The sequence below is a fragment of the Falco biarmicus genome, chromosome 9, assembly GCF_023638135.1.
Source record: "Falco biarmicus isolate bFalBia1 chromosome 9, bFalBia1.pri, whole genome shotgun sequence".
Classification (NCBI taxonomy): Eukaryota; Metazoa; Chordata; class Aves; order Falconiformes; family Falconidae; genus Falco; species Falco biarmicus.
Genome location: NC_079296.1, coordinates 29,016,888 through 29,044,709, shown reverse-complemented (window position 1 = coordinate 29,044,709; position 27,822 = coordinate 29,016,888). Strand labels below are relative to the sequence as shown.

The 27,822-nt window shown below is 37.1% G+C and overlaps 1 protein-coding gene across 2 annotated transcripts in view; it reads left to right on the top strand.

Annotated features, from left to right (window-relative positions):
• The window catches only part of DNTT (DNA nucleotidylexotransferase), a 158,264-nt gene that overhangs the window by 107,930 nt on the left and 22,512 nt on the right, over nt 1-27,822 (top strand). For both annotated transcript variants that reach the window (XM_056352713.1, XM_056352711.1), the window contains 3 exons: nt 13,845-13,947; nt 22,473-22,736; nt 24,182-24,265. In XM_056352713.1, coding sequence (XP_056208688.1) covers nt 13,845-13,947; nt 22,473-22,736; nt 24,182-24,265 — 451 coding nt within the window. The remainder of the gene's footprint in view (nt 1-13,844; nt 13,948-22,472; nt 22,737-24,181; nt 24,266-27,822) is intronic.

Sequence of the window (27,822 nt, the reverse complement as noted above, 5' to 3'; positions counted from 1 at the left end):
TTCACTATAGTGTCAGTATAGAAAAATATCTTTTTCTTTCTTCTTTCGAAATATATCTTAAATATTAGGATATATATATATTAATGAGATTCTGAGTAAGTAGAATAGGAATATGATACTGAACCAAACAATTGTCTCTTGGACAATAAAAATCTAAACTAGTAAATGGAAACTGCTTCAATTGCAGTTCAGTTGTGAAATACTTTTCTTTCTATTAAAAAAAAGTGTGACAAATAGCTTCATTAAAGCATTTTTAAAAATATACAGCTTTCATAATTAATAATACAGCTTTGTCTACTTATTTAAGTAAATAATTTGCTGCTGACCTTTCTGCTTTCTCTGCTGCATTTTTAATGTCATTGAAGAGATCACTAGGTTATTGTTCTAGCAATATATAACTCGCTTAGCTGAGGTTTTGCTTTGCAACTAATGCTGTTGGAAACGTGGTACCCGAGTAGATTATATATCAGCTGAGATGGAATCAAAAAGCTGGAAAGCTTACTGGCTTACAAATCCAAAACATCAATGCATCTCAACCATTCAGTTCTACCTTTAGGCAGTTGGAGTACATGTATAATCTACAGCCAGCTCTTGATTACTCCATCTAAATACCTCATGATGGCAAACTTCATCTCTGGCAGACACCGGCAGAAGGTGGACACAGTGCCTGAATTTTTCTTGGATCAGAGCAAATCTATACAATCCAGATCCAGAAGGGTCCAGCACTCTCCCCATTTGTGCTGTGAAAAGCACTGGTCACCAACGACCTCCAAAGAAATCAGACACAAATCCTGAAAATCCTAAACTTCTCCTTTCATAATCTCATATTGATTTATTGTTGGATAGAGGCAGAGGTAGTTTTCTTTACCCTTTTGCGGTTTTTTTCCCCCAGTGTTCGTTGTGCTCTTTGAGAGTTTACTGAAACATCTGGCATTTTTGACTGCACTGATCTCTGTTCTATTTTTCATAGGTACAGGTAGGTGAATTTCCTTGTCTCTCAGTTTGTGTAATTTTAAAGTCTTTGTTAAACCTTTGAATTAGGCCAAAAGAAACTAGGTATTTCAGGGTGTCTGAGCAGGTCTAGTCTGAGATGCCTGCTCTTATAAATAACAAAAAAACTCTCTCCAGTCAAGCCTGATTCTCCAGTACTTATTACATATTGTCATATGGTTTTTATTTCCAGAATCATTAAAATTCTGGTAACAAAAGATACTGCACCACTCTCATACAGACTGCTTCTTCAGTGAGAGAGCTTGCTCCATGTTACCATGGAATGTGCTGTCAGAGTTTACACATGTGAAACTACATAGGTGTTTTAAGACTGAAGTATCATCTGCATACTCTTACCTTTCAGCTGAATATATGAGATCCCAAACCCACGTCAATACTCACTGAAGTGCGTATCTCTTTCAAACAGTGTTGAAGAGGTTTTGCTTTGCCATTGATTGGCACTCAGCAAAATTTATGTATGCAGGAAACTTCTATGATGTCATTTGAAATGCTTGATTGAAATAGAGTGCAATTTAAAGGATTTGCCAAGACAGCAAAAGCAAAACTTCAGCAGTGTATTTTATGACTTCAAATAAAACTGTGACAGATTGGTATGGTACATTTCATAAGCTTTAAAAGCTGGAAATTATATGGACAGCTTCCAGGTACAGTTGCATTATTTACATGAAATTGAGACAGCGCTCTCAGTGATTCATAGCTCAAGCATAGTTTTGTTTTGGTTGGTGGAATAGTGAATTTACTTCAAACATAGAATTCGGAGAGACTAGAGCTGTTAGTAGCAAAAGGTCGTCTTGTCTGCAAGCCAAAAAGGGATAAATATTCAACATCAGGGTATAATTGGTGACAGACACATTCAAGCACTTACATCACGGAAAGCTGGAAGACAATAATGCCATCTAGTCATTACAACTGTTATAATACATAGAGATAACTATACCTTCTGACTAAGAATTAGGTGACTGAATTCTTACATGGCCGTTATCCTATTTTGCTCTCTCAGTAGCAACCAGGCTGGTAGAGGACTAGTTTTATAAAGTTTTAATAGTGTGTAATAAATTTAGTTGAAATTTAATTTTGTAGCTTTTTCACAGAATAATTTTTTTTAACAACTCTGGAGTTAAGGTGAAAGGAAATTAATTTCAGCATGTGAGTAATAGGTGGTCCTCCTTACGATAGTACATACTAAAGTAGGTCAATCAGCTTGTAATGTTTTTGTTTGTGGAATAGTGTTTCCTGCTCAAACTTGGTTTTGTCAGATCTTGCAATTATGACTGCTGTTACATTTTTCATAATGTTCCACAGGATAATGTTTTTCTTAGCTATCGGTGTATAAAAGAATCCTCATGCAGGTTTGTTTTAAACTGAACATGCTTTGAAATAACAATTTGGCTAAAAGTCCACAGAAGCCAATATATAAACACACCGTTCATCATTCATTCCTTTCACAAGGCAGGGAAATGAATCTTTTCAAGGTTTTGCATTATAATATTTTAACCTATTAAATAATTTTTGATGCAGATAATTTAATAGAGCTTTATAAGATCAGTGGATAACTTTAAATTCAGCAATAATGCCGGCCATTTAAGTTCTTCAGTTGAATAACCATTTTCTGATTTATCTTTTCTTCTTGCATTGAAGTAACATCAAATACCTGTTAAAGCAAAGCTTGAAAAAGACATCAGCATGACACAAAGAGGAGTGCTCTGGTGCCTTGTAGGCCGAGAAAGTGTCTAGGTTTCTTTTGGGTCATAAAAGACTCACAATCAAGCATAACATGACATACGCTTGGTCTTTGAAAGTGCACTTAATGAGAGACTAAGTGAATGGCATGCATTACTATTTTGAGGCAATGTAGTCACCGAGGGTGAAATTAGATTTTAAATAAGATTTAAGTGGTATTGCACAGGTTTCACACTCGTTCTCCTCACTTCAGTTATTTTCACCTTCAGAGCATAACTCCCAGAAATACGTGGATACATGGTCCCTTCTGTTGCAGCAGGTGATACTTTATCCTGGCTTGATACAAGAAAGATCTTTTAAGTAATGCATTCTCTGCCTTGTCAGGTGTTTCCCTGAAAGTCTCCTTGAACAGCAGCTACTGGTGTGCCATAGCCATAGTATCCTGCTGAATAGATGAGAAACCAAAAATGCTTGTTTTGTGTATTCAATATTAAAGCTATATTCCCTTATGCCAAATAAGTAAAGTTTCTGCTCCTAAAGGGTAAGGGATTTTTCCATTGCTACTTCATTGCAGAGTTGGATTAACTTTAAAAATAAAATAAATAGCTTCCACAGCTATGGAAAATGAGTTCTGCCCCAGGTGAATTAGAACTAGTGTTACACTGGGCAAGAAAAGTAGCATTTTAATGAGGTGTCCACCCTCAAGCACCTCTTCAAGGGAAGACACCTATGGATCTTTGCCAAATACTTTTGCAGTTCAGCTGGGTTTATGTCGAATTACTTTAGCTGGGTGAAGAAGATGCTATATGCTGTCTTTGGCAATTCAGACCTTTGTAGAAGCCTGATTTATAGCTGCCCAGAACACTGGTTCAGTTTTCACTATGTTTTCATTTTGGAGGCAGTCTAATCTAAAATTATTTTTTTCTTAAATCAGTGGGGAAAGTAATTCTGCAGGCAAAGCTACAACAACAATTTATTTATTTATTTATTTACCCACAAATTGCCAAAATAATAAGTCAGAGTATCTCTCAGCTGTATGGTATCTTTTCAGTTAAATACATCATTAATTCAGTTTTAATTTTAATTGTCTTTGCTGGTGGCAGAATTTTTCAGTTAATTTAATTTGATTATTGCTATTTCAGACATTAATCAGCATCCTATTAAACCATCTCACAGATATTAATTATGCCTCAAAATAGCACTTTGATATACAGTCAGGGAAGAATTAATCCTCAAAGGACAAGAATTCCAGAATTTTCTTTGATATGAAATACAAAATTTCAGTCAGTTTGGGTTTAGATTTCCAGAAATACTCGACTCAATTTTATCAGCTTTTGCAAACCAAGTCCAGTTGGGTGATTGAAATGCTGGGCACTAAAATCAAAGTCCAGCTACAAAATGTTTGTGCAGGTGATTTCCCACACTGGCACTTCTGCTCTCAACAGGTATTTTGTAGTACATCACCACCTATATGGCATTAGAAAGAAAAGAGAATATATTTTGATTCTGGCTGGGAACCACTAATATCAAACTGCCTTTAAACACAGCTAGGATATAATTCAAAAAATAAACCAGGACAGCAGAAATTACCCCAAGCAGCCAGATATTCCCATACTCATATCAATATTCCACAGGGCCCTGATCAGATCTTGCTTTATTTTCCTTGTTACTTCAGGCATGTTACTTATTTTTGAAAAGCAGGGACTGACTGTGTATGTGGACCATGTTGGGATTTGTTCACTCAGGGTGAAAAAACAAATGACGCCTGCCATAGATACTTGCAATGTAAGGTAGGGAGGATCCTTCTTAGTTATGTGTTTTTTAATAGCTATTGGCAAAATTATTGTATAAGATTTGTAAATATCCATTGGATAAAATAAGCCAGTAATCTCTACAGTTCTCTCATCTTTTTTACCACCCTAGTCCTGCAATGGAAGGCTTCCCTGAGTTTCAGTTCTGGAATCAGAGTGATCTATGATTCCAAACCCTACACCCTTTGAGAAGCTTGGTATGTCTTCATGTAATGAATGGTATAGATGAGCCTTCTGACTACCTAATTTGATTATAAAATGGTGTCTTGCCTCAGGCATTCCCATCAGTGTTACGTCTTTGTCATTTTTAAGGTGGAGATATAAAGACCATGCACCTAGAGAGCAAGTGAAGCTGGTGGTAGAGTTTGGCATGTTTGAGTGCCCCTGGTTTATTCTGCTGGAATGTTCCCTCTTCCACCCTCCCTCCGCTGACAAAGTAATCACTCTGCAGCGTGAGTCAGGCTTGTGAACACTTGCTTTCTGCCTTCTCTGTGTCAGTGTTTTTGGATTGTTAACTTTGGTTGAGCTGCTTTTGCAGTTCAGTGGGTGTTTGTTTTCTTGCTACCTACTCTGTATGTATGTGAACCACCATTGCGTTGACACTGTTGAATCTAAATGTTGTTTTGAAAATGTGGAGCTGACTTGAATATTAAGGAAAACTGTTGCGCTAAAGCAGACAGTGATTTGAAGAACAACTTATGTGTGGTGTACAGGGTTTAGCTGGTCACTTATGATAGCAATGGACTGGTATAGTATGCTGCTGCTTAGGCTGTTAATACTGTTTACAGTGTTGATCAGAATATGTAATTGAGAGTTCCTGAGGAAATAGATTTAAATAAATGCTAGAGCATTTATTATAGTTTGGAAGACACTTTCTGTCACAAACAAGATAATTTTCCAACTTGCTTTTTAGCTATTGCCCAGTTCTTGTTGCAAGTGAAATGAGAATGTTGCAAACACTATCATTTCTTCCATTCAACAAAATCCTTCAGCATGAAATCACTGTTGCAGAAGTGCTTGTACACATACGGTTCTGTTAATTTCCTTGGAAAGGGCCTTGTTTCTTCCCTGTCCATGTGCTAACTGTATCCCTAACAAAGGTCAGTGTCCTTTCAAGTCAATAGAGCCACTTACTTGAGGCCCAAGTTTCAGACCTGAAAATAGCTAAGGAGAAAGTGTGCTGAAATAATTAATTTCTGGTTAAATTCTGAATTCAGGAAACTCAGGAAAAATATTCTGAGAATTTTACTTATTGGTCTACTTTGCGTTTATGCTTTATTAAACTGCTAGTAACTTATACCTGAATATGGAAAGTTATGGAAGATGATTTTGAAAATCTGTAGTATTACAGCCAAGAATTATTCTTGGCTGAAGGAAATCTGTGACTACTTTTCAATTAATGGAATTTTTCTCCTCTGGCTATTAAACAGTCCAGGATTTTACTTTCTATGTGATAGCTGTAGCACTGTCACACATCAGTACTTCTATCTTAAAGATTTTTTTTCTCTTTGTAATGGGGTTTATACAAGAAAAACGTGTAATTCTTCATAGTTTGAGTAGCAGTAACTCAGAATTATTTCGGTATCTGGCTGTGAGAAATTGTCCACCTCTTGTTCAAGGTCTTAGCAAAGACTGCTTAATAAGCAAATCCACAAACATGCAGACTGTCTGGGTTTTGGAATAAAAATTTTTGTTCTTCTGAGAAGGGACATGCTGGTGGGGAAACAGGTAGTAGAGGTACCATAATCAGGACATGGTTAGGTTATTAGAGATGGAATTACCATGCCGTTTCTATTTGGTCAAACTCAACTGATGTCAAATAGTTCTACGTTGCCAGTACAGTGGGAGTTAAATCAGACCCAGTGTAGAGGATACCTCCCTAGAGTAAAAATATGGCATCAATATCAGAGTAGTCAAAGAAATCTTTGAACTATGTATGCATGTGTGTGCGTGTTTGACTATAGCTGTAATAATATGTTTGACTATGATGCACACTGAGGCTACTAGAGTTCTCTCTGAGGAACATGCATTTTATGGTACTTATAAATTATTTGTTTACTATATCTATAAGGAATGGTTCTGCTACTTATGCAAGCTTTCTCTTTGCTGCTTAAACAAAAGTTTATTGTGCTATATCACAATTTGTCCATTCCTTCAGCTGTGTGTAATCTTCTGCAACGTTTAATCCCTTTTCCATTTCCACACAATCATCACTTCAGCAATTGCATTTGGTCTTCCTAGATGTTTATGCATATTGCTCATCTATATTCAAGGAGATATTCAAATGGCCTCACATATTTTCAAATCACTTGGGGATGTCTGTCTAGAAGCTGTCCTTCCTGCATTTCCCAAAAGAAGAATGCAGAGAAGATGATGCTTAATTTAACATGTAATGAATTCCCATATTCCTTTCCACAAATAAAGGACTTGTCATTTTTTTTTAATACTGGCTTTCAGCATCCAGCTTGCTACACAAATGAATTTCAGCTGGATTGCTTTTAATCTGAGCTCTTTGGAAGGAAGAGTTACAACCTCTGATATTTTGTGCACATTCTCCATATGCTATCTAAGGCTTGCTCTGTGTAGTTCTGGTCCGAGGCTACTTTTACTGATTTTCCTAGTTTTCTGTATTAAAATGCAACTATGCAATGAAATGGTCAGGAAAGTGAGAGTTTAAAAATCTTACCAGTTTTATGGTGAATATTGGTTGCATAGCAATTCCTGATGGCTTGATTATTTTTGCTCTTTCCTGATAGCAGTCATTCTCAGGAAGCTATTTCACAGCTATGGTTTTTTTCTTATTTAATGTAAAGGCAATTTTACCCAACTGTATGGGAAAAATATCCATTAGCATCTGAATATTAATATAATCATAAACGTACTGTTTTAGTAAATACAATCTGGTTTCAACAAACAGACTCAGAAATATCCAATGTTTAAGACATATGCCTTCCTCCACAATCAATATTTTCCCACAATTTTAACAGGAATAAAAGGTTCAGTCAAATAGAAAGAAGCCTGAAATGTCTATGCCAAATCTTTTTCTGTTCTTCATTATTTGTCCCCACTTTATTATGTTATATTTTGTGGCAGTCAAATGAATGTATGATTTGAAGATTAATAATTAAATTAATTATATGCAATTAATTTGCTTCATTCCAGGAACCCCACATAAATTTAGGCTTCTTTATTATTTAATATATTTGATCAGATATTGGAAATGAGTGCCTGTTAGTTGTTAGTCTTCCATGTTCTTAAATATTTATATGCTTGACTTCATGCAAGTGATTAATGCCTCCTATACCAGTGGTGGTGTTCTCATGTGTGAAGTTCAGTACGCCTGTGTAAACACTGAAAGATTTAGCACACACGCAACCTTATTCCATATTTATAATGCCATCATTATGCCAATGAGAATATTGTCTGAATAAAAGGGATAGGATTTCCTTAATAAATGGAGGCTTGGCTATAGAATGAAAAAAAAAAATTATTTGGAAATTTTCCATCTGAGTTTTGAGAAACAAATACAAGTTGGCCAGCTTGTCTTTAGCCCAGGCTCTGAGAGCGCAGAGCCAGTGGGCCACAGTCATCTCTGATGATCTTTCCGAGCAGCTATTGAAAACCTTTTTCTTCTTCTGAATATTAAGTGCTTTCTTTCCCCAAAAGAGTGTTCAAGTGCCCTTCTTAAGATGATTTTGAGAATTGATTGAATTACAGAATATGGCAGTTGTGAAGAAAAGGTATTTCAGCTTGCCCTGGATACCTGATGCTAAATTTGATTCCTGGTCCAAACTTTCTAGCCAATGAAGCAAAGTTCACTTTGCATTTCTGATCAGAACTCAACCTGAGAACTGCTTACACACATAAGTGCAGTCAGAGTTTTGCTGGAGAAGGATTTGTAAAAACTATTGTAGTCCTACTTTGACTGAAGTGTGAACCTCTGAAAACATGAAAATACAGTCTGTAAAGTAAAACATCACATATTTTTATTACATTGTCAAATCCAATAAAATTATCAAATAACCTAAATAAACAAAAGACCAATCTAGTACAGTGTTGAGATTTTAGTCAGAAGTACTTTTTGTGATCATCTAGTACTGCAGGTAGGCTGTTCAGTTAATCACTTTAATGGTTTGAAGGACTTCACAGAAGACTTTTATCCAGGGATTTATCCTATTCATTCTGGTTTATTCCACAGCAGGGTAACAGTTGGATTGTCAAATAAGAGAAAACTTTTACGTGTATCAGAATATGACTCTAGGAACTTGAAAACTAACATGTACGTTTTAAAGAGCTGTGGGGAGACAGAAGAAATGAGGTGCACTCCAGAAAAAAAAAAACAAAAAACTAATACAGAGCCTGTAAAATCAAGCTAAGAAAGAATTCCAGGGAAACAAACAAAAAAAGCTACATCTGTGTATTCCTCATTATTATTCCCATGGTCTCTGAATGCAAAGCAGTCAAGAGTGAGAAAGAAGCACATAAAATACTTTAAAAAATAAATTATCCATCCATATTGTGAAAAAAGGAAGGAATCGTGTTGCAGGGCAAAATTATAAAGACCTGAAAGAAAAGTGGAGACAGAGGAAGCCTGCAAAGAAAAATTGCAATACAACAAGCTTAGCTGGAAAATACAGGGCACTGTGTACATGCTGTGAGCAACAGCAGACTTAAACATCTGACTGTTGCTGAAGAAAGAGGCTGCTTTTGGAAAAGGGCCCTCACGGTTGAAGGGAGCTGATAGAGAAGATGGTGGTGAACAAATCTAGAACTCAGACCGTGCCATTTCGAAGGAGAAACACCTTTCTTTAGTTAGCAGATGAAGTCCAGCATACTTTGGCAACACTAAGAAGTGAGTATTATTTCTATGCACAATACAAAGTCAATGGTAACAATAAATCATTCCTGTGACAGATCTATCCAAAGGCATTGTGCTGTCTGTGATTTTACTTTGATGGTTTTATTCCCTAGAAATATGACTGAGCAGGAGATGCAGTTAGTCTTATAAACATAGGCTGTTGATGTTCGCTTTGTATTTCATGCACTTCAAGGGCTGGCAAGGTTCATTAAGTAAGCTTACAGTTTTACCTAATGCAAACACACACGTGGAAATACAGTATCATCTTATGCATCCACTGGAACTCTTTCTAAGTTTTCCTAGATTGCTAGGAAATCCAAAGATTGTTAAATGGTTTTCAGGGTTTTGAGACATAACTCATTGCTGCAAAAACGTGGTTTAAATTCCTCCGTTAGTGAAGTTTTTGAGTGGTAGAGAAATGTCAGTCCATCTTTGCTCAATTAAAGTCAGTTTATCAGAATTGTCATTGATATGGCTTAGACATTATATAATATACGGGGTTTCAAAATACTGTCCGCACATACTACTCTAAAATGTCTAATCGTGCAGATGTTGCCCTTGTAGATTAAGACAATGTGATTATCTTTTGTCATACATTCATATATTTATGTTTTATCCATAGTGATAGTTATGTTTGATGACTTGGAATCTAGATTTTTGTAGTAAAACATCAACAGCAAAAAAGAACATTCCAACAACCTTAAAGATGATTAACTGACTAGTAAGAAATACCAGCTTTATACAGGTTTACCCAGCCAAGAATTGAACACAGTTAATTAACGGTACTCTGTCTTTTTTAGTCTTCAGACTTGAATGGATTGTTAGCACAAAACCTAAGCTGCAATTTCAGTTCTGCAAGGTGCTGGTTTTCTTACAGCTCCAGCCCAACACGGATTTAGGTTTAGATCTAATGGAAAAAGAAAGAAAGATGTAAGTGGATCTGAATAGCAGATATAAAACTTGAATCCATGTCCTTTCAAAGCCTCAGAAACCTGAAATCCCCAGTCATGTCCCTGATTGCTCTGCTCCTAGGGGCATCTATGCTTTTGCTTCATAACAGCCTCAGCATTTCCAGCTACAAGCAATTAATTTCCCAGATCCTGCTTATGCCCAGGTGGAATCTAGAAACTAGACAGATTATCAGTCTCATCTCATATGAGTCCTAGAAAATAGACAAGCTCTGAGCAACTATCATACACATTAAGAGGATGTATATTTTTTTTCTAAAATGTCATTGCAGCTGTTTTTATTTTTAAAATCGTACTCAAATTTTATATAAAAGCCTTGTGATTGAGTACGTAGACAGTGGCGTACCAGAATCAAATCCTTACATCTCCCAGCATCCATTGGTGTGCTAAAATCACTAGCCTGGGTAGATTTATGGCACTCTGCGATATATAATGGTAGATTTGTAGAGCCAGGAAGAAGGAGTATGATGTAGCATGCTGACTAGAATGCCCATTTAGAGAGAAGCCTTAAGACTCTGTGCCCTGCAGCCAGCACTGGCTCTGTATTTTGTATTTAACAGCCAGCAGATGACAAATAACTTGGCTGCAAACACATCAAACAGTGTTCTCCTTCCTGACTGAGTGGTTTTAATCCAATAGCTAATAACAAGTAAATAACCTGTGGACACTGGCATGGACCCAAAGGCTATCTCTGAACTCTGTTCCTAGAACTGTACCCCAGCAGAAAGCAGGAGAGGAGAATGAGGAGATGCCTCCTGTGAAGCAGGATCATTGCCAATATTTCTGACTGATAAAAATAAGGCAATAAAACAGGGGTCCTCAAGGTTTTTAACCAGGGGGCTGGCACGTGGATGAAGTGGCAGGCAGTCATCTGCGGCTGCTTGGTTTCCCTCCCCAACCCCCAGCAGGGGGGGGCGGGGGGATGTCTGTAAATACCGGGGGCAGATTGAGGACCCTGGGGGGCTGTATCCGGCCCGTGGGCCGTAGTTTGAGGACCCCTGCAATAAAAGGATGAGGATTCTCTGCACCAGTCACTGGGCTACCAAATGCAAGACAAAACCAGGCACTGGTAGCATCAATTTGGTATTTGTTTTTCAAACAAAGTGTTTGTTTTCATTTTAAGTGAATGATGCTTAGTTAAGCCCCCTCAGTCTCTAGATCATGGTGGAGCCCATCTGTAGCCCTGTGTAAGGAACCTGCTCTCTTGAAAGTTATGGGGTTTGAAAAAGACTGCAGCCTGCAGCATTCCTCCTGGAAAGCTTCAGGAATGAATTAGAGACTGAAGTTTAATCTCTGAGACACTTAATTAGAGGATGAATTCTGGGTTTTCATATCCAATTTGATGTTTAAATGTTCTAAAAACTAAATGTTCCAGTAACAGCCTGACTGATTCAGTCAAAAATTAATCCAATGTGAATTAGTGCAAAGAGAAACTGAAACACAACCATGGCAATAACAATGATTTTATATTGTGTGCTTTTACATGACATTTAAACACTCTAACTTCACAAATAAAAAGCATTTCAATAAATGCTCTCTGTCTTGGGAAAGAAATGGCCAGTGAAACAACTTGGATTTCTTGGAATTTTATGGCAGGGTTTTGTAGATGTAGTTAAACCTCAAGTATGTATGTGTTGACTACTGGAGGAAGAATCAGGAATCTGCTACTGATTCTAGCAGCTTCCAATTTCTTCTTTTGATTTTTTTTTTTTAAATTATTTTAGGCAAGTTTTCTTATGCCACTTTCTGCATCTCTAAGATAGGAATAGTAAATTCCTTCCCTTTGAAAAAACATTTTCAGACATGTAAGTAAAAAGTGCTGTGTAAGAACTTTGGATTATTATGGTAATTTAAGAGATAACGAATGTCATCCTACAAAATCACTCAGAAAGTGTTACATGGAATACTAAATGTTTTTTAACTTCTTGAGTTTGAATTGCTGTTTGGTTTCTAAGCCTAGACTGATTCTTTGTTTGAAACTTCTTTTGAAATCATTTCCACCTGTTTAAGCAGTTTTGACTTTGCTGCAGACATGTCACAATGGTTGTATCATAGTGAGTTACACTGCTTGTCAAATATAAAACCTAGAATTTCATTTCCTTACATTTTGCTGCTAATGCTGTTCAACTGTCCATCAGTTAGATGGTTTTCTGTCATGCAAATGGCAGTTGACATGTCTGCTAATCGCTTCTGTTCCTATAAATTTCCAAGTTTAAGAAATCAGATTCAGTTTTAGGCACTCTTTTAAGAGAATGTACTGTTTCATGAAATACAAAAGATTTAATTTTTTTTTCTATAGTTCCCATTTTCACTGCCTATATAACAGTGTACAAATTCCCTGAATACTGGACAGTGACTGAATTCTGGACCTGAGCTATAACACCAGGTACCCTTATGAACATGACATGAAAAAGATTTGGAGATGTGCTACATTTAGGTGCCACTACTCCAGATTTCAGGTGCTTACTCCACCTGCTGCATACTGCACCTAGTTGCAGAAGTACCTCTCTCCTCTGCCCTTTTCTCTTTAGGCACAGCCTGATTAAAGCTAATAAATAGATTGTATGCAGTCCCTGTTGCAGTATTTGGACCAAAATGAAAACCTTTTATTGGCCCACAATTCTCAGATGAATTGCACTCTAAGATAAATTTTCAGATGTTCTCAAACATTTTGTTACTCTGAAGGGAAACATCCTGATAGCATGCTTTTGCCTGTTTGCTGCATCTTCACCTGATTTAGGTTTAACACGTTTGCTAAGTGGATGAAAGGCAAGCTGAATGCTGAGACTTAAATGAAGAAAAAACAAGAGGTTATGACATCATTTTTCATTAAGAACATTTACAATTAAACTTTGTACATATGGATTTGTGAAATCCTTAGTGGGTGCAATCAACAAGCTTTAGTCACATTAAGGCTGAAATGTTCTCGAAAAATACCCAAACTCAATCACTACAAAAATGATTGTTATATTTTAAAAGAGAAGAAATGTAAAATACTCAGAGATTTTATGTTTGCCATTAAAAGAAATGATAAAATTATTCATAATCACAGGTTTTTTTCATTAAATTATCCTTCAAAAGCTAGAGAAGAATATTTAAGCCTGCAGTAGTCAGACTGGCAAGTTTATCTGCTTTTACTGCAGTGGATTCATAATATGTACTACGGTATTTTGATGATTTTTTTTTTTTTTTTTTTTTAATCCAGAGATGGCTGAAACCTTTTCTGGGACTTAAGGGGAAGAAAGACAGAGCTTTAACATCAGCGAATGCATCTGCAGTATCTAGTTGAACAACAGAGAAAATACATCAAAAAGCTTAAATTATTGCTTAACAAAAGAACACTGATGGACCCGATAAAAGAAATAGAAGATTCCATTTTGATTATGTTTAAAGAAACATTGCTATCACTTTATGCTGCAAACTCTTTTTATAATGCAGCAAAAACACTCTCTGAAGGTAGTGTGAAATTCAACAGGAACTTAACTCTTTCATTTTCATGTTGTTTATTGCTTCTAGGGGTAAGAACATCGGGCATGATATAGATTTTTTGATCACCAATCCAGGACCAAGAGAAGATGATGAACTTCTGCATAAAGTTGTTGATATATGGAAAAAGCAGGTATGAACTAAATAATATTTAGCCAAACCCACATATTCTAACAGCACTGAATTAAGCCTACATAATGCTTAAAGAATGATGACTCCTTTTCACAGATGACTGTAGTATTTTGAAATTGGATATTGCTCTATTTGATTATTAATCATGATGATCTAGGTGAATCCTCCAGCTCTGAATTCTGAAGTTGAAGGTTTTATCAGAAGGTTTTATCTACACACATTCTGTTATAGCTTACCCTAAGAACATGCAGCTAGTCAGAGGCAAGAAATCAAGCTAGGTGGAGTTTTCCGTGACACAGGAAAACTGTTCTTATACTTTGAAACAAAACTGTATTTATTTAATTTCTCCTTGAGATGGGAGTAGCTTCTCCCAAGGGGAACTACCTCGGGGAGCTCCTGCTTTAAAGCCCAGTGGCTTTGGGTGACCTCATGGTATTTGGAAGAATGCACACGTTTCACAGAGGAATTGTTCATCAAAGGGTTTGGGGGTTTTTTTCTATTCAGCTTTCTCAGTTTCAAGCAGCTTTAAAGTTGGAAGAGTCTGAACTGTATCAGGTGCAGGCACCTCAAAATATTCCTGTGTCAGAAATATAGTATGTTGGGAATAACAAGTTTTTGTTTCTTCTCCTGCCTTTCTAGCCAGCTGAGATATTTTTCAACATTTGCGACCTGCACTGTTCAGAGGAATTGGGTACATTTCAACAAGTAAAAGGCCAACACTGTTTGAGGTGGATCACCAAATGCCCCACTGCTCAGTCAGCTTGCAGTGCAGATAGCCTGGAGAGAATGTTTTGAATCGATTCTTCAACTGTGTACTATAATTAAGGCATAATAGGTTAACACATGAAAGACAATTAAAACATTGAATCAGACAAAAGCTTATCTAACTGTATAAAGTTATCCATTTTGAGGTGGTCAAAACTTTCAAATGGCTTTAATGGAAAGGCTTCGAACTTGTTTTTTCCTGGTAAAATACAACCTTAGCTGAATTCCTCTCCCTTCGGTTGACTTATGTTTTTGAGATGTTCACAGATTATTATTAATTTTTTAGATTTCTGTTACTTTCATCCTAATTCTGTATGGAAAGTGTATGTATTGAAGTAGATTGCTAGCAGGTATAATTTATCATACTCCAATGAAAAGCAATAAAGTTGTGACAATTAATGAGTGCTGAGGAGCTACTCTATTTTTATCTTTTTACTATTTACGTAAAGTTTCTCTCTCAGCCATTCTACTCTATTCTGAGAAAAGTTGCATTTCTTCTTGGAAGCTGTCCTTTTACCTTCTTAAGCAGACTTGATCCTCTAGGAAGCCATGTGTGGGTCCTCCAAAAAATGTTTATTATCACACAGCAGAAAGAAAAAGTGACAACAGGCTGAGGCTAGAGCCTGCTCCAAGTGCAGCCTTTCATTCCTTCTCCCATTCCACCGTATTCCACTTATATTAATGAGAACAATGACTGTGATCTGAGAAGTCTGCAACTGCTGAAGCTTTTCAGGTCACTCTGAGCTGCTTTCATTAAATGAAATTGAAAGGAATGAAATAGAAAATAAATTGTTCTTACTGATATTTTTTTTAAGGATAAAATTTGGCAGAAGTGAGTGCAGGGAGAGTATGGGAGGTCAAGGGTGGCGAAGGGTTTGATGAAAAGATTAAGATTCCTTTAGAAATCCCAGCATGAAGAAAATGTCAGAAGAGGAGATGTACAATGGCCATAGAAACCAAACCCAAACAAGCTGAGGATTGTTTAAAGCTGTGGACAAATATTTACTGTGTTCTGTTTGTCCTGCAGAATTTTTATGGCTTATACTACTACCTATACTGCCTGTCTACTGTGGCAGTTGTAATATACAGGCTTTTACTGACATTGCTGAAAAATAAGCTGCCAGCAAAATAAAAATGAAAAAGAGAGGAATTATACTCCTCTTGCCTTTTTATTACCTTTGATTTCTAAGGGGGAGGGGAGGACACAAAAAACCCGCAAATCTAAAGCACTTTTATACTTTTTGACAGTACACCTGTCGTCTCCTTTGCAGCTTTCCACTTTTGTGCTACTGCTTCAAAGCCCAGATGCATCAAAGAACATCACTGAGGTCATGATGTTGACTTCCTTTCAGCAGCTCTTAGCAAAGGATTCTGCAATGTTTAACTTCTAAACTATGGACCTCAGCCGTATTTAAATAGTTTAAAAGGGCCTTTTCCTTAGCTGAAAAGTTTAATGTAACAAGATCCTTCCACTGAAAGCTGTTGAAAGCTAAGTGGTTAAATCAACACCATCATGCTCTTTGATGCAGCATCACCAGGGATAAATGGGCTGAGGAACAGAGAATGCGAAGTCTCCAATGAGCTTCAAAGTAGAGTGGCAAAATGGAAAAGCTGCAATGCAGTACACAGGTTATGGTTTTAATGGTTCCAAAAAGCTTCATAAAGAAAGTAAGAAATTACTGCTGTGGGTTAGAGCTTGGAAGTCCGTGGGAAAACAGGCTGAGCCATCTGTGTCGATGCTGCTTCTTTCACATACTGTGTGAAGGCATTTTCATTTCTTTTGCTAAAAACCTGTATAGCTATGTTTAGCACTCTTCCTGTTGTTACATATGTAATTTCAACAAACGGACTGATACCATTGCTACAGGCATTCCTGTACTCTTCATTTTTTTGCCTTCAGATTCATGTAAGTATAATGTTGCATTTTTCTTTTGGCTCTTAGGAAAATGAGGAATGTAGATGCCTGCCTGTGCTTACTTATTTTAGTGTATCAGTGGTCTGGTTTAGACTCTATTATTTAGCCTTGCTGAGGTGAACAAGTCAGGAAGGGAAAGGCTTGATGTCCTGTTAAGGCAGATGGTGAGGAGCAAGTAACTGGTCTCACTTTTTCATTGCTGGAAACAGTTTTCTTGTAAACAGGGTTCACAGAACAGCAGCACATTCATTACTGAGTGACAGCTGGACTTTAGCAGCAACAAAACCTGTTTCTAAGACTAGAAACAGAAGTGGTTAAGAGGCTGGAGCAAACAGCTTATTTTTTTCAGATGAACGCTCTGCCCATAAGGATGCAGAGCTCCTTTGTGAAAACATATTGTTTCACCTTTTGACTAAATGCATTATGAATTTCTTGTGGCATTCTGGCTCAGCTTCAGCAGGAGCTGAGGACATTCTTACCTAAAATAGACTATTGCATGGTGGTTAGAGCACTGGATGTGAGAGAACTTGGCTTAAATCACTTTAGGCAGAGGGTGGGGCTGAATCTGATTGTCCTGCTTGTTTTAAGTGAGGATCCAGGCAGCAGTGGCAATTCTTATAATGTCTGATGTTTCTGGTGTGTATTGTATATGTGGATGAGTACGTGTGTCTATGTCCCTATCTACCTATCTATCGGTTTCTCTTGCTCACCAGTGCAAATGCTCATGATGTAGAGAGGGAAACATCATTCCTGGACTCTGGTGCTAGCCTGTCCATTGTTGTCAAAACCAGGCTGTTTAGGACATGCCCAGAATTAGACCATTCTGAACATACAGGGAATGTCAAGATGAAAAAGGGACCAAGGCAGCCACATGATTATGCGGCAGCTGCAAAGTTCTATATTGCTGATCAAACCTTTGATGCCATTTGCTAATGATTTGTCACCCTAACAGGCCTGACTGCTCCTGGGCATCAGTTCCATAAGCTGTTGCACTTTATAGAATTCCACCTGCCTCACCTAGGTAGAGATTTTTCTGAACTAACATGCCTAAATCCTATTTTGGAATAGCTGTAGGTATTTCACTGGAAAAACATCCAGTTTCTCTGTATTAAACCATCTCAGAAGGAAATTAAGAGCAACAATGTATATACATTTCAGAAGAACATACTAGATTACATTTAGGGTGGTATAAAATGCTCCTACTTAGCTTTAACAGAATTAATCCCGCTATCAACAATTATGAAAAATAAGAGTTTATAACATTAAAAATAGGATAGGATTTAATTTAAAATTACAATGAATTCTAATGAATGGATTGATTTTTCAGCTATTGATTTCATATTTTTCTAAAACCTCACACTTTTCCCCAGTTTGATCATGGATTTACTCCAATATCAATGCTATTGATGTGCCAGCACTCAGTGTGTTTAAGTAAAAGTGCGTAATCATTCTAAAGAGGGAAAATTGTTTGTGGGTATTAACATAACTTCCCTAAAAACATACATTTGGTTTTGATGGTGTTGTAAATTCGAGAAATGAAAATGTCCACATTTTAAAACTTGATTGTGTAAACAAGGTCTACAGCGCTTTATGGTGCATAGGTCAAGCTGAAATTTGCAAAGAACTGCAGATTCCCTGACAAAGAGTAATGAGGGGGCTGCTGTTCTGCAGCTAGCTGTAGCCAAACCTTCACACAATCTTCATAGCTGTTGGCCCCTCCAGACAATACTTTTCCAACATGTACAGAAGTGCCATTTCAGCTTTACTTTATGAGGTAATGGTGATGTCCAGTGCCTAATCAAATTAGGTTAATTGGAAACATTATCCCATTGGATATGACCTAGGCTTGGGCTCCTATTTAAAGGTGATATCCTGGCTTTGAGTCAGGTTTCAACTGCTTCTTGAACTCAGCACTTGTGTAATTGTTGCCTAATTGCATTTTTTTTTAAGCTGAAGTAGACACTTCCAGTGGTCTACATACTCTCATGCTCTTCTTATTGGCTTTAGAAATTGCCCAGCCAAAAAACTATGAAAAAACATCACAGAATAACCCAGAGAGACATAGTCCTAAAATATGTTTCTAGTCACACTTGCTAACTGTGGCCATCTTCAAATACTTAAAATGTATTCAAGTAGAAGACGTGGCCTAGTCAGCAAGGGAAAGCAGTGGTGGGTAGGCTCCAATACTGGGTTGTTGTAACTTCTTCATGATTTCTTGATGTTAAATCTCAGGGGCCCCAGGGAGTATTCCCTTCAAGTTCCTAAATATGAAAATAGGATGAAGGGAGAAAAGAAAGAAATGACCCATCTTTAAATGCTGTGGTTTAACAGGCAGAATTTGTACTCTTCAAGTAGCTGAGAGATCTCAAAGGGAGGACCCTTAGTAAGTGTGGTATCCTTTAGATAAAGGGAATTTCTTAATTTTTAATGTGGGCGACACAGCAAAGACTTACATGTCAAATTTGCCATTTTCATTTACAACTATATATTCCTTTAATCAGTAGCATAGCTGGAAAAAGTTTCTTAGAAAACTAAGAAAAGCTGATGCATAAGAGTTCACCTGTACTATAATAACACAGCTAAGGCTTATTGAAGGAGAGGATACAGTGTATGAGTAGAAATTAAAAATGAGCATCTTAAAAGGCCTAAGCATGATGTTATCTGTTACAGACAAACAGGTAATACATAATTGTATCCGCTCAAGAGCTTATAGGCTACAAATCCAAGTGTGGGGTACTGGTGGCCATGTGTGACTGTCCCCATATCTCACTGAGTCAAAACACTCAGTGCTCATCTGCTTGCCTGTGAAGAGAGAAACCACTGCAGGCTGTGATATTTTGCTGGATTTCTCAAGTGATCAGAAACAAAAATTCTATTAAGACTTCCCACCTACAGTAGGAATTCCATTCCTTTTGTGGTCCATCTAAAGATGGGCTTTAATTCCTGATTTCCTGTCCCAAAACTGAGGAGATTTCATTTGAACAGATGACAAAAACACGATTAAAACTGTGGCAAATGTGCAGAACTGGTGATCGGAGCACACTGTCTACAAACACCACATAGGTACTGGAAATGCAGACACTTGGAACTATAAAATAAGACTTTATCAAAACTTAATATAGTTAGGATTCTGCCTAAGGAAATAAATTATTTAGACTTATTCTGGGATATGCTGTGTAATGCCCCAAATCTCAAAGAGCAAAAAGGAAAATGAAGCAAAGATGAGAAAGTACTGATGAAGTAGTTAGAAGATTTTTATAGAGAATGGGAAGAATGTCAGTGCTTAAACAAAGCTTGAAGTCATCAATTAATAGTCAATGATCAGTGAGATTAAAAGCATTTTTTAGCATTAGGAAGACAAAATTAACCTGAAGGCAGGCATAGTTTCATCAAAAAGAGTGAGATAATAAGCAGTTATACATTAACATTCAACAGCTGTTTTGAGTCTATGTTTGGAAAAAGCATCAGTGCCTTTTGACGTTGGGGTGAAATTAAGAAAAAAGTTAGTTGGATGTAAGAGAGCACCTGCTAAAATTAAGTGTGTTCATATCAGAAGTCTGGGAGAATCTAATCTGAGAATGAGCTACATAAGTAGCTTTCTCGCATTAGTTTATAATAAATCAAAGTTGGGAAAAATTTCAAAGAAGTGAAAGAATGTGAATGCAAGTCAAGTAGTTATCATTAACAAGGTTGGCCCAATAACCCATAAAACAGCCTGTGACTGATTCCCAGTAAAATAACGGGATTGTTAATTTAGAACTATCATCAGTGAAAACCTGGAGGCTGAAAATATAAGAATACCTATCAGTGTCTCTTCATGGAAATCATCTCTTATTAAGTATTTTTGTTATGCTTTTTTTTTTTTGTCAGATTATAGCTCTGAGCAATAAAATTAATTTTATTGCTGTATTCTCCAAGGTATTTAACATATTATCATGTAAATTTACCACACTTGTACTATATAAAAGAAATAACCAAAACCTGGTATTTAATATGGAGATATTAAAAAAATCAGTTCATTATCACCTCTGTTCATAAGAGGTCTGACCTGGAGACCATTATAGTTAACTGTTGACAGCCATCAAATAAAACCACTTCTATGCACTTAGTTCAATATTGCAATTAAAAAAAAAATAAACCACACAAAACCCAAACCCACAAAACTGGTAGGATCCTTTACTATATGTTAAGGGATACATCAACTACAAGTCATGAGGCATTCTTGGCCATGCTTTTTTGTGGTGAGACTAGTATAAGAATTCCTAGTCCAGAGGAAGGAGAATTAAACATTTGACAGACTTCAAAGTAGAGACAAAAAATTGATCCAAGGATCTAAATCAATGCTGATGATGGAAATTTTAAGAAACTGAGTCTATTCATCTCATCATGGAGAAATGTGAGAAGTGGGTTTGATCAATGTGTAGGTTTAAAGAAATGTAAAAGGAGATATGAAAATACATGTGATGGTTGTAGGCTTGTTGATCTTGAAGATGAAAACTAATGAGCTTATCTAGTCAGAACATGGAGTTAGTAGGTTCAGCTTAGTAGTTTTCCTTCTAGTAACGACAATTACACACCTGGTAGACTATGAAGAAAGTGGTTTTCATCATGTGGAACCGCTCTCAGAACACAGAATCTTTTTACCACCTTGAGCTCTCCTACAAGTGGCATCAGTGACGCTGAGCACTGTTGAATTCTCACATACCAAGCTCCATTTCTATTCTTAAGACTCAAGGATGACTGAAGGAAGCACTGTGGTGGACAGTACCTGCTTTATTTCTTTGTTAATGTGTATTTGATGCTTTGTATGCTTTAAAAGGGATACGCTGGGCAGCAGACAGAGGGAGGCTGCTCCTTGCCTTGTCCCAGGTGCTGTGCTTTGAGTGATTAGTGGTTTTCTGGCTGGTGAGGGGACATTACACTTTACCTGAGGGCAGCTGAACCTGCAGAGCTCTAAGAAGCTTTGGGAGTGCAGGGCAAGTCTGAGATGTCCAGAAAATGAGTAGCTTCCAAAAGCTGCCTAGAAATGCGAAGAACAGGCACAGAGACAGGCTGGAGGAATGACAGAAAGATGCTTTTCCTAAGGGCCTAGGCGGGATAGTGCAGAGTTCGCTGCAACCGCAAGAGCTGTTAAAAGGTTGCTGGCTACAGAGCAAGGCGGGAAGCAAGCACTGCCTCTTCCCACCCAACCCTTCCTACAGTGCTGGTTAGAAGGAATTAATTTACAATGCTCTATTACTTCCATTTTTCTTACTCTGTATGTTTTTATTATAAAAACAAAATTTTGTTTATCTTTTAATAAAATCTGTCTCCTGAGGCTCAGCAGTTTTTTGGTGCACTCCCTTCAGACGTTCCTTTGGTGTACTCCTCTCCTATCTCTCTAGAGACTCCAGACCTTGTCACAAGGAAATCTCACACAAGAGACACAGTCCACATGCACTGTTTGGAATCTGTCAGCAAGACGGTGCACTGGACTAATTTGTTTTCCTAGATGCCTGCCACGTGGGAAAGCATCAATCCTTACTCAGAAATTTCTGTTGATGTAACTACAAAAGGCTTAGGAGGAAAGGCTGGAGGGGAAGAATTGCAAATACTGTCTTAGTACCAGGCAGGACATGGCCACTATTATATGAGTACCCCTGTAGATTTCCCCTCAAAGGGTCTGCTAATATTATTCCAAAAGCTGCAGCTGTTTCAAGTCTCTGCTTAGCCCAGATTTGGCCCAGCACAGTTCTCTGTTTACTGAAACTGCATTTTACATGAATTTTTAAGACAGCTGTCTAGAAACTCTGGAATTGCAGTAAAACCAGTCCAGCAATTCAATGTGAGTAATGTCTTCTCTTTAGGGTTTACTCCTATACTGTGATATGGTTGAATCAACATTTGTAAAGGAGCAGCTACCAAGCAGAAAAGTTGATGCCTTCGATAATTTTCAGAAATGTTTTATAATTTTGAAATTACATCAGCCAAGAGTAGAAAACAGCAGTTACAACACATCGAAAAAATTTGATATGGCAGAAGTCAAAGACTGGAAAGCAATCCGTGTGGATCTGGTCATAACCCCCTTCGAGCAATATGCATATGCTCTATTAGGCTGGACAGGCTCCAGGGTAAGTAACCAGTACGGTCTATGTTTTCTCAGCATTGATAACCTATTTTTGCTGCTGCAGGACTGTTCAGAGTACACAGATTTTAAAAAAATGTTCCTTCTCTCCTTACGTCACATTTTACGCTGTCATCAACTTGTGGTCGTAGGTTGGAGCTGATGTGCTCATCAGTGACATTTATGGATGCCTCTCTAGACGAGTTAGCATCTGTTTTCTTTGAAGCTTAGTGTTCAAGTTCGTGGACTGAAGAGTGAGATTTTCAGTCAGTTGCATTGTCTTTTTACATCATACTAGTCTTAACAAGCAGTTTTAATGGTTACCGAGTAGAGAGAGGGTTTGGAAAGCATCACAGAATTTCACAGGAAATTAAAAATTTGATGAAGAGATGTTCTGAATTGGAAGTTAATTTGTTTTGTAGGAAATTGAAAACAATTTAACACCTTTCTTTTGGGATCAGATAAAATGTTTTGTTGCAGTTGTATTTTGAGTGCTTTAAATTGTAAAAATTTGGAAATTTTTAAAATTTACACGTTAATTTTGAACTAGAATAAAATATGTTTTGGTTGATGCTTTAATAGGTTAAGAAAACTTGAAATGATAGCTACTTCCACAATAGACACTGTAGCCAGTGGGTATAATATAAAATAGCACAGTATTTTCAAAATAAAAAATTCTATCTAAATGCAAACTCAAAACTTAAATGATTGATCTCTCTCCAGAGAGAATTATTTTTTAATCTGTTCTACATGCTTGCCTTCTGATGTTCATTTTCTTAGGGAGTGATGACATGGTATAACAGAGATCTCCTGAGCCTGCTGTGAATGGTCTTTGCGATCTAGAAGTAGTACAGATGCATTGCACTCTATTCTACTCAGGTTAATTGGAAGCAGGATATTTTAGACTAGGTTAAATGTTGCAATTGATGTGTTCTCTTGCTGAGCTGATGAGTTACTTCAGTCACTTTTCTTTTTTGAGATAATAAATTGTATTTATTTGGACCTTGGGTTGAGTTCTGCAGACTTTGGTGTCCTTATCAAGGAAGTGTTTGGCTGCTTAAATGCCTTTCTCTCAACTCTGTAGGTGGGTGTCTATGCTAAAATTGGAATTTGTGAAGCCCTTTGGTTGAGTAGACAATGACTTGCTTCTTTCCCTGCCTCACTCGGCTCCTGTTCCCTGTTGAGATAATTCACCTGCAGCCTGCGGGAGCCCATCGTAGGCTTACTTTCTTGTACAGTGCCCGACTGTTCTCATACTAACCAACTGAAATGATGGACCATTGCCTATCAAAACATTGTCTTTTCAGATGAGTCATTTTTTTGGACTATAGTCTTTTAATAGAGGTAATTTTTACATGTTAGTTTGTTATTTGGCTTGCTGTTGGAACAGTTAAACAAATGATAACAATTTTGTTTTGTCAGAATTGCTGATATTTACTCTATCTTTTACAGCAATTTGGACGTGACTTGCGGAGGTATGCTACTCATGAAAGGAAGATGATATTGGATAACCATGCCTTATATGACAGGAGAAAGGTACTGTTTATTCTCAGAAATAAAGCTTTTGTGTTTTTATTTCTGAGTCTGCATGTTCAGTTAGTTTTTTATATTCAAGTATATAAAATATTTTGGCTTGATTCTCTACCTATTATGTGGTAAGACAGTCCCACTTTTGCAACATTTAGTTTCACTGAGATAGCCTGATTAAATCTGAACAAGTAAGCCCAGAAATCTTCTTTGGCATTACTGAGGTAATTTCTGAAATTTAACAAGAAACATACATTAGACAATGGTATTTGAAAGGAACCGTGCAACCCTCGCAAAACTGAGAACAAGCCATCTGCAAGTATTTGAAAAAAGCATTTTACTGTCCCATTTCAGAATGAAAGGTCATTTCTGTGTCCCAGACACAGTTTCAACAGGGATTGTGCTGACACATCGAAGGAAGAAAGGATATTAAATGGTACAGGCTCAGCTAGAAGGCCTGAGGAAGTTTTTGTAAGGTGTGAAACTAAGTGGAGATCAAGGATCATCCTGCTTTTAAAGCCCTGCATTGAGAAGTCTATGTGGAGTTCTCTTTAGTCAGGCTTGCCAGTCTTGGTAGTAACTGGTCGTATTTCTAGTCTGAATGCTCTTGGCTGCAATTATACTGATCTCTGCATTTATCTGTCTTAATGTCTGTATTTGTATTAGGCCATTTTAATAATAAGCAAAAATCAATATTGAAGATGTTTATTGATGTCATTATAGGGGAAGGCAAAAGTACCATGTCAAGATTTTACATTAATCTTTCCTGTATATTCCTTTTAGAATGGAGATTGCTTTTAGCATCTCTACTTACAGGCAGCATTGGCTCATTCTTTGTGAGATGCAGCAGTGATCTAAGCCCCTCACTCCATTTCAGCAGTCTCCATATGTGTTCGTCAGGCTCAGATGCTGTAACATCCTCAGTTGACATAGAAACCTGGGGAAATGATCGGGCTAATGATCCATTTAGTCAAATATCCTGTCTCCAACAATTGTCAATACAAGATGCTTCAGAAGAAAATATAAAATCACATAATAGATAAATATGCTATCCAATTTCTAAGGGAGGGGGAAGTTTCTTCATTAACTCAGGGATGATGTTAGTGTCTTTCTGCCTGTCTTTTATATTTTAAAAACACTCAAAACATAAACTCTTTGCCTCAACATAATATACTAAATGTTATTATCTGTGAGTTAATATGTGCTCTGTTAAATAGCTTTTTGGGTGTAACAGATGACTGCACCAGGGAAATACAAAGAATTTAAGAAATGCCACTGTTTTTTGTGTGCAGCAAAATTTGCCTGAATGATGTATAAGTGTATATCATTATATCTGCTGCTTTTACCCAGAACCCTGAGGCATTCAGTGATGCAAGATGGACACTGTTCATTCATGAACAGCATCAATCAGTATTATTTTTCCTTTATTGTGTTTAGGCTTTATATCTAATGTACCATTCAAATCCTTCTGGGAAAGAAAATGTGAGTTTCCATGTTTATTCCATTGGACTAGCTAGGATGTTTCGCAGATAAGTTTGTCTTCACAGTGTCCTCTGGGAAGAAAGATGCTCTTGTCTTCCCAAATTTTCAAGTAAAGAACTGAGGCAGGGAAAGATTTAATGCTCTATAAATCTATTAATTTGAAGGGCCCCCTGTTTGCAGTGTCTGGCCTGAATGTTTTCCTGTTGAGTATCTGCCTCGAGACTTTGAAAAATACATAGAAATGTGTGTATCCATGACATGTTTCCCAAAGCCATCAGCTGTAGCTGTAACTGAATCTCCAGGAACTGAATCTCTTACACTTCCTCACTGCACTGCCCAGAACTGGAGAAACAATTAGTGAGAGGACTGAGGAAGAAGACTTATGAAATTTTCCTTAGTACTTATTACAATGCAGGAATTCTATGACAAGAGTAAGGGAAAGAATAATATCCAGACCTTCAGGGCAAATTTCAATTGTCTTGACCATGCAATCCTTGATCTAGGACTTCCATATATCAAATGAAGGACATGAATGGATCAATTATCCCTTTCTTGGGGGACAACGACTCTGTTTTCAACAGTCTATCTGTTGTCATCCTCCCCTCCAATAATATCTAATAATATCCCTTTTCTCATTTCATCCCAGAAACAGCCAGTTTACTTCCAAATTTTATTTTCTGTTGCAAAACATGGACATAATACAGACTTCAAAACAAGAAGTTACATTAACCTGTTGACACAGCTGAGTCCTGTTCTCATCTCTGCTACATTCTCAGAAACAGCAAAATTACGTTAGCTGAAATTTTCCACAAAGAATGAAAATTCTAAGGCAGAGACACAATATGAAATCTTTCAGACCAGGCAGCACTGAAGTTACAGTCTACTTAAGAAGGGGTATTTTATCAAGTAGTGTCATTCTAACAAGAAGCAGGGAGATGCCACCCCCCCCACCACCCCCCCCCGTGACCAAGTGTTCTACTATTTATAATCTAATGTGTTACATTAAAATATTTTTTTAATTATTTTTAACTTTGCAATTTTGTATTAAGTTATTCCCATAAAGGACATTTTGAACGAAAAGCTTTCCACACTGCCACCCAGTGTGTGATAAAGTCAAGAATGTGCATAATACAACAACGGTGTCCATAACTGTGAAACTTGGATGGTGACCCATAGTGGAAGTGCTTTGCAGTAAGTTGTGTGGCTGCCAAGATGGATTAATTTTTAGGGTCATCAAGTTAGCAAGCTTAAAATCAGTGATGAAACGAATTAGTAACTTTAGTGCTGTTTCAGTGAACATATACCCAATTCGTGAAATGTTTAGAGGGTTTTTTCCTTGGTTTAATTATGAAGACTAGAGAATCTTCTTTACTGTAGTTCTAGTGCTTTCATTCGAAAAAAGGTTGACTAGAGAGGAACATTAAAAACATGGATGTTTTATCTGTACCATCTCTTAAATTTAAATTGGAACATGAACACATGTATTTCATAAGGACATTTTTCCTTGTGGTAGAAAATCTTAATTTCTCAAAGGAAAGCTTTTTCAAAGCTAAAAACAATCAGGAAGCAGATATCCCTTGTGCAAGCTGCTCAGGATCACTCAACACAACCTTAATTAAGGTTAATTAGGCACCATAGGTAAAAACTGAATCACATCTTTTCCATATTTCTCTTGTTGATGGAAGAGAGGTTACCTGATGTCACTGGCTTTGTTCAGGCAAAGTTCCATGCGTGACTCTGTAACAGTCACTGGGGAATAATTCAGGAGCTGGGCCAAATCCTGCCTGCTTCATTCGTCTTATTACTCTGTGTGTGTGTGTGTACAGCAAAAGGGATAGAAAGGTCAAAGAGAGTCAAACTAATTCTCGATCCTGATGAAGACCAAATCCTTTCTTTGAAAACACTTGCTTGTTGTCACTTTAAATTTTGCAGGCTGGTATAAGTAGTTAAGAAACCATGCTATAGCATATATACTTTGATTTTTTTTTTTTTTTTTTTTTTTTGGTGTGGAATGTAACTGTGCCTGTAAGAAAGTGTCTTTCATTGTAAAAGAAAACAGTTTCCTGGTTTGCTCTGCGTTCCAA